This window comes from Periophthalmus magnuspinnatus, chromosome 11, assembly GCF_009829125.3.
Source record: "Periophthalmus magnuspinnatus isolate fPerMag1 chromosome 11, fPerMag1.2.pri, whole genome shotgun sequence".
NCBI lineage: Eukaryota > Metazoa > Chordata > Actinopteri > Gobiiformes > Gobiidae > Periophthalmus > Periophthalmus magnuspinnatus.
Window position 1 is genome coordinate 16242341 of NC_047136.2, and position 12061 is coordinate 16254401.

The window sequence follows — 12061 nt, forward strand, 5'->3', positions numbered from 1 at the left end:
TGCGTAAAAGCGTCTATGGCAAATCTCTAGTTACACGCGTACGCCGTGCCAGACTCACAATCTGTGTTTTGTTGAATAGTGGCCAAATATGAGTAACTTCCAAAATAGACGCACGTGTCACTACTATCTATTTTATCAGTCGTGAAATGCTAGAGGATATGTTGTCTTCATTTGAACATCATTGGCGGAATTAATTGTACAGCGTTTCTTTTTATCGATGGTTGGGGCTTGGTCGTTTTTAAAGCAGCCTTTCACGCATAATAGATGTGGTATCGTTTATAATGAATTCAAACTATGCCGTGGTTCCATAAGGGGCTGTGTTTTGTATCTTCATCTTAAAGATTCACATAGTCCAAGTCCTATTGATCATGACATACGTTACTTGAATTGAAATAAATATGTGCAAAAATGGTATTCTGTTGTCCGCTAACTTTCCTAATAAGATATTTTGGTTAAAGATTTTGAACTTGAAAGACAACATATATTTTATGTGTTCATCAAAACAGTCATTGTTCTTTTTAGGTAGATCAAAGAACACAATGCAACAAGGAACTATTTGCACCAAACCTTACAACATAATAACTCAATTTCGATAAGCCCTCAGACAGAACATTACAATTCTAAGGGGTCGAAATATTTACTTTTCTATCAACCTTATAAGATAAGTTAAAAAGTATTGAACTTGAATTATACCTTTATACCAAAATGCATTTAAATACATTGAACAGAGTCGCAGCAGCCTTGAGAGAAAGAATTGTATAGTAGTCCAAGTGAATCTCCAAGTTGTGGCTCATTAGTGAAGCTGTGTGTCTGTGCGCCCACAGGTGACGAACATGGCTCTGAGCAACTCCATGGTCAACGGGATCCGCCTGGACACGGCCCACCGCGGGGAATCCTGGGAAACAATGCGCCAAAGAGCATATACTACCCAACACAATGGACTTCAGGGCAATAACGGCAACAAAACACTGGATCCTGCTCAGAGGAGGATGCTGCGTAAAGGCGGATGGAATTCAAACGTCTATTTTATTCGTTTTTTATTATGACCTAATGTAACATACAGTAGGTAGCGTTAAAGTATCATCTGTTTGTGCAAAAATGTTATATATATATTTCGTTTTATACTCAAATTTAGTTTTATATTACATGTTTTACGATTATAATACACTTTACGCACAAACAGACTGGTATTTTTTCAATTGTGCCATTATTTTCGTGGACCAGTTGATGAAGAATTGGAAAATGACACCAAGTGCGCACATAGGTTTGTACATGTGTATGAGAAAATAACATCAGAGACATTTTGCGTCAATTTGAAAACATTTCAGGATTATGTTCTTAATTTCTTTCATAATTCCTCTCTTCATTTAGATGTGGCTTTTTCAGGAAAGTAAAATTTTAATCATTTAAAAATGTTAGGATGCCGCTGTTTCATGCGCTAATCCCTTTTTCCGTCGCACTAGAGGCGTGTTTGGTGTTTAATATCACATGGGATTTAAACGCAACGGTTAAAACTAATCCAAAAATGATGAAAATGAAAAACATTTTAAGATCATTGTATCATTGTATTTTTGTAAGTGTATATTTGTCATGACGCGCTGCTTTCAGAGATGGTGGACTTAGGTAGAGGCGTATTGACAAAAGTGGGCCAAAAGACAATGGTTGGAAACTACTGGATTCAGTTAAACGAATGAATTCCCGGTTATTTATGATTTAACTTATCCGTTTCGAAATTGGACTTAGTGTTTCTAATACAACAATCTCAGAATAGATACACTGAATTTGAAGACTGTGATTTCTGGTCTGAATACAAAATGTGGTGGAGTTGATTTTACTTGTTACATTAAGTGTTTAAGTTCAGTGTTAAGTTAAATGTGCTTTGGAACAGCTACTGAATATGTTAAAAGAAAGTATTTTTGCCTATGTAGCCCATTTGGATCATATGTTTCATTTTTAACCTTTTTTCTTGCATTTAAGCAAAATCAAGCAACAGAATACACAAAACATTATAAACCATTTGAGCTTTACCTTGGTGCATGCCTGGGACATAAAATGGCGCAGCGTGTTGTGTACGGCCTTTTGCGTAATGTCGGTCAAGTGCTTCTGTCTCAAGGCTGCGCTAGTCCTGGGTGCTTAACTTGGGTTCTTCTTTTCTACGCAGAGCAAGTTAAAACAAAACAGCATTTGAAATGAATACTACAGGTGAGAGAGGTGGAGAGATAGATGTGGTTTTATTCACGGTGGCCAAAAGTTTAAAGGACGTATTTGTGCTAGTCTGCATTCAAAATTGGCTACGTTCACACATGCACAACACAATACATTTAAACTGTGATTTAAGTGGGACGAAAATAAACCAGATTAGGCCAGGACTAAACCAGGAAACGACCATGATTAAACCAGGACTATATCAGGACGTAAAGGCCGTATTTATGCCAGTCTGCATTAGAAAATAGCTTACGTTCACAAATGCACAACAGAATAAATTAAGATATGGACTAAACTAGGACCAAACCGGGGACTACACCCACATTAGAAACGACCAGGACTAAACGAGGCTTAAACCAGGCCCACATGAAGGTTAACAAGTGACGGCCGTGGGCGATTTTCTCGTATTATTCACAAATATCCAGTGATCACGGGCTTTAGCTGACTAACAAGGATGATAAGGGGACATATCCACTCTCCACAAGTTAGAATAATGTGAATTTTTATCTCATGTAAGGCTCTTAATTGTAGTTGTATGCGTAACAGACAATGAAGGAGACACAGGCAAAGTCAAATTATAGGAACACGCGGAACCCAACCATGTACTTGCTAATAACTGCACTCAAATCATCCTCCTCTTATTTAACAAATTTCAAATAAAAAAATAAAAAATAAAAAACTGAAGTAAGATTGGAAATTCTGAGGATTTTGTTAATAATTGCCACTGTTTGTCAACATTTGTAGGCTACATCATAATGTTTAAATAAAGAACAAAAAGGCGTAAATGAGTCCTGTTTATGCTGCTTGAATTCCAAAACCAAATGACACTGCAGTGGGCTACGAGAAGTTGCAATACCTCATTTGTCCGTAGTGTGGCAGCACAGATCAATTCTTCTACACCCAAAACAATCTCTCGTGCGGTCGGAGCTCAGCCAATCAACTCCCTCAGAGAGAGAGGGCTGCGGCAGACATGCGCAGTGGAGTGTGCGCTATGTGCGTACTGTTGGAGGCGGGATTTGGGGATTGTTTTGGTTCTAAACGAGCCAATGGGAGCAGGTCAAAGCGGAAACCTGACTGTGATGTTGGACTTGGGGGGCTCTGGCTGTTGAATTTGGATTTAGTTAAACTTTCTATTAACATTGCTCACATTGGGCATTGTTTAAAGAGTAGATTTTCAAATATGAAAAATAATTACTTTCAAATTATGAAAATTCTAAACACTGCAGTAGCATTGTGGTAGCGCTGTAATCCGTCTCCATCTTATTATAATTATTTTAATGGAAAAATAACGGATGATATACTAATTTGAAAATAATAAAACAATGATGGCCTATTGCTCTTTGTGTTTCTTATTACATTATTATTCATTTGATTATTTTATAATATAGGCCTACAGGTTATTACAGATTGGGTTTATTCTTACAGCCAGGATATCCTGTTAAAAATGACATTAATAAATAAAGCAAATAGAATTAGACAAGTGAGCAGTCGCACATCTGTTTTTGATCCTATCTCTAAGCATTGCGTCAGCCGTGCGTGCCTTCAGCTCTTGCGTCAGAGGGCGTGGGAAAATGGCTGCTGCAGCGTTAGCCCAAAGCTAACCACTGCTCACAGACAGCGCAATGCTCTGCGCTTTTATACGTTTTATGTGGTCTAAGCATGATATAAGCCGCAAGCTAAACAACGATAGGCTACTTTCATTTTCTCAAAACTCAATGAAATAAAATGACTTTGGCACCATTCCATAAATAACATGCTTACACATGTGTAATATAGCTGATGTCTTGTAAATTAAGAATTAAGTTTTAGTAGAAAAATCCAAAATATTACCACCACTCTAATGATCGCGTATTGTTCATACAACAGCAGGTTATCATCAGGTACATGGGGCTTATGCGCGGAGTTGTTTTACGCATGATTCATTTTCGGAGGAGCCAAAGTAAACAGAAGGCCGTGCCACAGAAAAACACGCTTCAGGCTCAAGAAGAAATGTTACAAAGTGACACATCGCTATCACTCGACAGATACAACGCTTTCTGTTTGGCATGTGTCGTGAGAGCAAAGGGAAACATGGATGATGATGATGATGCAGTGGACGTGAATTGGGGCTAAAGGGGTTTGTAGAAATGTACCGTCATGTTTCTTACTTCTCTGTTGAGGATAGGGGATTTGGTGTAATTTAATGTTTTACAAAGACAAAGCCTATAGCCCTGTGTAACACACATTAAAACTTGGGTTTTGCTCCTTTTTACGCACAGACGCTGGTTTGATTATTGCTCTGTTTTGATCAGTTCTAATAATAAAGATACGTATGGAGTATATTGCGTATTGCAACAAAATACTGTGGCAACATAAAATTATTTACAAGTAAATGCAGGACAGCCATAGCCCTGGCGTTTAACAGAAACATGACCTACATTAAAAAGCAGGATGAACTGAAGAATGTATGCGCCCTCACAGCACATATTTTTATATATAAAATATAATAATAATAATAATAATAATAATAATAATAAAATATATATATATATATATATATACATACATATTTATTTATTTTTTATTATTATTATTATTATTATTTATGTATTTAGCTTTCCTTTCTAATTTTGGAACAGCTGTATCTGGCGCATTAGATCAATCTAATAGCACACATGACATGAATAATTTGCTTCCCTTATGATTATAATATTATGTTTATTATAACATTATGATTATTTATATATTTATATTATAATATTATATTTGCATACGATAAATATAATTGTTGAAGACATACAAGCGAGACGCATTATGTTGAGTATGTTCTTGACGCATAAGTGCGGATATTTGAATGGTCAGGCCTAAATGCTGACATGGTCATTCTCAGTTTTCATTGCCATGCATTCAGGTTAACTTATAATGATTACATTGTGTGTTTTGAGTATCCCAACTGTATGGAAAATATAGCGGAGGCGACAAAGCACAACAGACAACGCACAACAGAGCACTTACGCACTGGAAACACTGGGCCTGTATGTACAAGTTACTTTATCTTTGACTAAGACGTTTTAGAGTTTTAATCATATTAAAACAGGTCTCTATAAATGCACCATGCTACACTGAATTTTATACATACAATTAATATAAAACCTCACTTCCTTGACCGCTCAGGAAATTATTTGGAAGACTCTTACAGTTTAATTCATTTGACGCAGTTTACGTACTGAGATTTCACAAGGGTATGCTGTATAATAGTTAATTCATATTTATCAGAAATATTACGCTTGTGACAAAAATATAAACAATGTTCGTATATGTATAGATTGCAACACAAAATGTTAGTACGCATTCAACATTTCAGTTTTTTGTTTAACTCAATCACTTGCTTTCTCCAAACTGACCACAAGATGGCGCCCAATGCTCACTTTTCAACTTGGAATTTCTCCACGTCCGGTTTTGTTGAGGCCAAAACTGTTCTCTGGACAATACGTCAAAGCCAGGATTCCCCACCCAGAACGCAATCAATCGTTGTTGGGTTTTTTTTATATATATATACATATATTTATATTTTACACAAAAGCTCCAGAAGCGTAAGTGTTTAAAGCGCAGGTCTTCATACGCATCCAATGGCGTAGTATTCAATAGGATAAATGTAAAAACTTCGGCTCAATTTAAAACTTTTTTAAAAGACTGCGTTTTTGTGTAATCCAAAGCTCTACAAGGTTACAGGTAAAATATAAACTCCCTGCGCACTGGAGTCATGTGATAAAGATGTCTTGTCAATCATAACTTGGGTAAAATTCAACCAAGGCCATATTTTATTGGGACGGACTTTAACACCAACATGTTCTACTCACACAACAATAACCCGGATTTCATGCCGGAGTTTTATGTACAAGCATCTGCAAGCGCACACAATATGAAAGCTATGAAGAGACAACCAGGCAGGCCCGGAGATCGTCTTTTAAAGCGTAGAATAATAATTGCACCACAGTTTTCAATGAATGAATGAACGAAGAGCAGGGGTTCATATAGTAAACTTCATACAAGTTATATGCGAATAAAAGGAAGCCACAAGGATTAATATTTAACATTCTCAAGGTCCAACTCCTTAAAAGGTCATTTCCTGTGGCTGTTTTATCGTCCCATCGTTAAAAGTGGCAGATAATAGTGTAGTTCGGTGGCGCACACCTTTGGCGAACTCACGCTACGAGAATGACAGCCAAAGACGTTAAATCACACGTAGCTTCCACCTGAATCCTTTACATGATCACGCACAGCCAAGGCCAACGTCAAACACTGAAATGATGCAGTCAAATGTGATATTCAGTCAGAAATCCACAGGCTACATAGTCCAGCGGGCACGGGGAACTAGCTGATGGTTTTCAGTTTGTTGACCACTTTCTTCTCCTTTACGCGCCTGTTTTGGAACCAGATGGTGACCTGGCGCTCGGACAGGTTGGTCTGCGCGGATATCCGTCTCCGTTTGTCCTTCGTGATAAACTTATTGGCGGCGTATTCGCGCTCCAGCTCCTTCAGTTGAACTTTGGTGTAGGGCACTCGCTTCTTTCTCCCTCGCCGGTACGAACCCGAGTCTCCGCCGACATGGGACACAGCATCTGGGGCAAAGAGAGGAGCAGCAGCTGTTAGTGGAGACCCTAACAAGTGCCTATGGCATCACCCACAAAGAATATCCACAGAATGATACCAAATAGTGTTACATTGTCTATACATAGGGATACCAAATAGTGTCACTCTGAAATCATATTCATTTAAACAAATATCTGTGTAATCCCTCAGTCGTCCAGGTCTGATCCATAGTAAAAACCTGGGCTTTTACTATTTAAACAAAAAGGCACGTTAATGCCGTGCACGTGAGACACTGGTGAAGCTCACTGTTTGTTTTCACTTTAATTCTCTATTTACAATGGCACACTTTCAATTGTTGAATTGTGAGGATTTTCATCATAATTTTAGAACACAATAATTGTAAATATTTAAAATGAGTAAACAATTGTGAACTGCCGTGACTTTTTCTTTCTAGGTTTAAGGCTCGTGTCAAATAAAACTAAGAATACATTAATTTGTCCGCACATTCATTTAAAATTGAGATACTAGGGTATTTTAAAATAGGACCTGTCCTGTGTTTGTGTGTGTATAGTGCTTAATATTATAGTCTACTATATTTTACACAGTACTATACTATATTTTACACAATAGCACAAAGCATCCTTCTCTCTAGGGCATTCCAGTGGCATTATCTCGTCATAAAGATTGCGACAAAACTTCATAAAGTAGATCATAATGTGTATATAATGTATTAAAATGTAGAAGCTGTACAATACTGAAGGCCTAAATGCCAAATGCCTGTGTTCTGTGAGGCTGTGTGTGAAAACTGAAGCAGCAACACTGCCCGTGCGTAACACATATACAGACTATAACTATAACGACAATAACAGCATACAATTCCTACAAGTCAGCCGGGCCTACCGGGTATAGAGGACTTCCACATGTGCCCGGGCTGCGGTTGCTCCTTGGCGCAGTAGACCTGTCCGTTCCAGCCGTTTAGGGCCCAGGGTTGGTAGCTGTCCATGGGCAGCAGCGGCTCGTGCCTGGCCTCGGTCGGTGCACTGATGGCGGGTACTACCGGTACGTCCAAGTAACTGGGCACGGGCTGATAGGGTCCGGAGGTGTATGTAGGGTAAAAAGCGAACTCCTTTCGCGAGGGAAAGTCATCTCCAGGCGCAGAAGAATCCACGTATTTGTCCGTGTACGCGGAAGGGGGCTGCGCGCCGCACGCCTTTAAGCTGCTGTGATGCGACATTCTGCACGGGTAGTAGCTGCTGCCAAAATACCCGTACGGCAAAGATGCACTGGAGGAGTTCTGAGCCGCGGAGCAGGGGCTACACTGCTTCACCGGTTCTCCCATGCCCGACGTGGGCACGTCACTGGACGTGTACGCCGTGCTGGGAGCAAGGGACGCGGGGTGCGCCATCAGATTCCGGCACTGATTCGCTGTAAAGTTGCCTCCAGCAAAACCCTCCATATTCTTGACTTCATCCGCGGCGTTTTCGTAGAGGAACATGAGCGACGGATCGAGCCAGCGCGGACCGAGCAGCAGTGACGTTGTCATAGCACGGCGTCCCGCATCGGCGCTTCTGGCTCTTTTTTAAAAAGCCCTCAGACTGAAAACTGCACATAGGGCTTCCAAGAGAGTAGAGCTGCTCTGACGTGCACCTCGGAGCTCACGACGAGCTGCTATTGGCTAAGACAGGAGCACGTGACTAGAGCTATGCAAAGAGGACATAAACAGCACATATCATTAAATGAAGAAAAATGCGGTAAGCAGAAAGGTGACCGTGTTGATTACACGAATAATCTTCGAATTTCACCAAATGGCACATTCTGTGCGGGAATAAGCGTGCACCCGGATCATTATCGTCAATATAAAATAATTTGATCTCCAAATTGAACAAGTGAGTCGCTTTAGACCCCGGTGCTTTGTCCTGACTGAGCTTTGCGCATTTGGAATGGGCTGTGAGACTGGAGACTGGTGTGCACAGGAGGTTACGTCTGATACCACATGTACCCATGGAACTACACTTAGATATTCCTTATACAGATGTCTATCAATATTTAAGACAATCAATAATCTGATATGAGCTTTAGCTTTACACGTAATGGGGCATAGATGCCACTCAGCGTGCATTCTGTCCAAACCAGATTTCTAATCACGAATTCTATGTTCTGATTTTGTGCTGTGTTGTGCTTTCACTGGGACAACCATTTGAGGGACTTGTGCTCCAGTTTTCATAAAAGTAATTATGTAAAATGCCCGGATGTAAGAAAGATGAAAATCATGTTCAGTGTTCTTTATGAAGGCAAATGATTCATCAGGCCTCAGTTTCACTTCCTCACATTTGCCTTATGCAAAGAAAGCGCGTAACCGGCCGCCTGCCTGTCCCCCTCCCCGCGGTGCGCCTGCCTGCTCCGGCTCTGACACAGGACGCACACACGGCTGGAGGCTGGAGGCCAAGGTCAAGTTGAAAGTTGCTGTCTCGCCACGCCGGCCGAGGGGCTATTGAGCCTTTGAAGGAGCGTCTGCGCGGCTGAAAGGAGCGGAAGGAGGGTGAGAATTCCTGTCCCAATGAAAGCCATGCAGGGCATTAACTTTTACGTTCATTTTTTGTTTCGCTCCATGTGGATTCTCACTAGAAGCTCCAGTCTGCGCCCAGCACTCTGGGTGGTTTTAAAACAGAAACGGGGAGAGAGGGGAAACGTTGTTGTTGTGTCCGTTTTATTTGCACATCTCCAAGAGGTGTTTTTTGGCGAAGACGTGTGAAGAAGATTTGGAAAAAGAGGACAGGATAGACATGTCCCGGGTCTGTCTGGTCTGCTGCTGCTACTGCCGTTTACGAGCTCACGCACTATACAGCCCATATTCTTCAAGAAAAATCACTTGATCTTTTGTCTATACAAAAGTAGAATCTGGCCCTAAACTGATTTGAGTTGTAATCTGGATAAGCCATGTGGCCTTTTCTTCTATTGAAATGCGTTTAAGTCTAAAACATGTCAAAAAGGTTGTTACAAATTACAGTATTTTGTAATTAAAATGTGAATTTGTATTATGTGATCTGAAAGCTAGCAGTATGTGTTTGTTGTATTAAGCACCACCTCACGCCTCACCAAAACACAGGTCGCTTCGCCTATGTGTTTTCATGAAATAACCGTGCGTAATTGTAGTCAAGAAACTACAAATTATAGGGTCAATTAAAACAGCCATTGTGTATGTATGGATTATACCTATGTAACGTTCAAATATGGGCCATGAGACTCCACAGACGAATTACAGAATAATAGAATTGTAATGCATATGCTCTGTACAGTTTGGACACATTGTACAAATACAAAGACATTGATTTCTTCCAATTCAAACGTTTAAATTGAACTGTTAAATGGGGACAGTAGGGGATTGTGAATGAGTGGTATCAAAATCCATTAGAACGCATTGCTCACATATACTGGGATACGCTGTACGATAGGCATACAAAAAGTACTAAATATAGGAGATACTTTGAATTTCGTGTGCGTAAAAGGAGTGGTATCAAAAACATATGCGCAACTCATAATCGTTCGTATCATTGGCAGTGCATTGACTGATAAAATAAACGGAATAAGTCTTTCTAATGCTACGTTGTTCTGATAGCTCGTGTGTGACGCAGCCATGTGGGGTGTGAATTATGTGATAGAGAAATGTCTCCAGGCGCTGCGTAAAACGTGTCCCGCGCTTTGGTTTGGATATAACCCAGCACACGTATAATCCTTACTCACCGTTTACAGTAACAGAACCGTATCCTATGTGTCAGATTGTAACAGCATCAAAGGCTCACGCTGGTACAAGTGTGTCGTAAGTCCACCACGTTTTCCCTATTTTCAATTAATTACGCCCCAGAAATACTGCTCATATGTCCAGTGTGCTTATCTTAACTTCTCTGTGGTATTCGTGGGTTTCAGCGTCCCGTTATAAGAAACATTTTGAGGACGTTTTCTCATTCAAAATATGTACCATTTTGTTTTAAATTGTCAATCGCTATGGCAATAAAAAATGTTCTCCATTCTGGACCCATACATATTAAAGAGTCAGATACAGGTCTTAACGAATTGAACAACACAAATGGACAATAATTAATCTTATATTTATTTTTACCATAACGAATAAATAAAGGCATATCAAATAGCTAGATGTATATAGTTCTATGCAAAGTAGAAATGAAAAGGAGATCAAATTTGGAAAAAATAACAAGTTAAACGAGAATTAACTTAGTAACGTAGTAAACCCGGATAAACGAGTGAGAGGGAGAAAAAGGTCTGAGGATGTCTTGGATTAAACCAGGATAAGTGGACCGTGTTTATACAAATTCCACAACCAAATCAGATCCAGTGGCCTAAACTACGGGCTTTACCACATGGCACGCCTGAATAGCGAAAAGAAAATCGACTACTGTTCCCATAGCAAAGGATCAAATGCGGGTTGTGTCAAGATTACAATTTATAATTCAATACAAGTCCGTAGAACCCACATAATCCCCCAAACAACGTGGACACATCTATAATAACACTACCCGTTACACGTCAGTTAAAAATGCTTTGTTTAAAACGCACTGTATTGGTTTACTTTATGCCCAGCGCGTGCACAGACAGCCCCATTAGATGCTCGCTGCGCGTTCTCGTGGACAGTCCAGATGTTGTCCGTCTCGCAACAATGAAGCCGGCTCGGACACGCGCACGTACACGCTCGTCCCGTAATAGAAAAGCGGGCGCGCACACAATGGACTTGACTCTTCACAAACAGCGTGACAGTCACACAGTAGGACAATCATTAACTCTGGAGGCCACCACACCGGGTTTACTCTATGGGCGGGGATATAGATAGGGTTTTTCAATGGATACGTGAGTGTTTGGGTTGGTTACGCGTAATTCATATGTATGATAATTGAGAATTTATTCATCCACTTATAGAGCACATTTTATTAACATGACTGTTCCCAAAGTAATACACACAGTTGATTTAAGAAAATAAAAAATAAATAAATAAATAAAGACAAGTATTATCCAGTTTAACTTCACTTGTCTGTGTTAAAATAACAGAAACCCTTAGAGCTAATACACAGAGAATACACTGCATCAGTAATAAAGGATGGTGTTTTGAAACACTGTATCCTATTTCGTTTAAATAATTATCTACTGCTTAGTAAGTAAGAGTGAAAGGTAAAGTGAAAATTAGCAGGCCTTCACTTTTCAGTTTAGGAACCACATTAGCGCTAACTAATAGTGAACTGTAAACGTTTAATTATGTCTCTGTTGGTATTTATGA

The 12061-nt window shown here is 39.8% G+C and overlaps 1 protein-coding gene across 1 annotated transcript; it reads right to left on the reverse strand.

Annotated features, from left to right (window-relative positions):
* Nucleotides 1–5746: 5746 nt before the first annotated feature.
* LOC117378578 (homeobox protein Hox-A13a) lies at nt 5747–8384 on the reverse strand. Its single transcript, XM_033975202.2, has 2 exons — nt 7678–8384; nt 5747–6806 (listed from the first exon to the last, which is right to left on the reverse strand). The coding sequence occupies exons 1-2, from the start codon at nt 8318–8320 to the stop codon at nt 6559–6561; spliced, it is 891 nt and encodes a 296-aa protein (XP_033831093.1). The 5' UTR covers nt 8321–8384; the 3' UTR covers nt 5747–6558.
* Nucleotides 8385–12061: the final 3677 nt, after the last annotated feature.

Bases quoted from the DNA above. Each gene is read 5' to 3' on its own strand.
- LOC117378578 (XM_033975202.2), bottom strand. From the start codon at position 8,320: ATGACAACGTCACTGCTGCTCGGTCCGCGCTGGCTCGATCCGTCGCTC. The intron at 6,807-7,677 runs GTAGGCCCGGCT...TCTTTGCCCCAG, and splicing joins GTGGAAGTCCTCTATACCCG to ATGCTGTGTCCCATGTCGGC.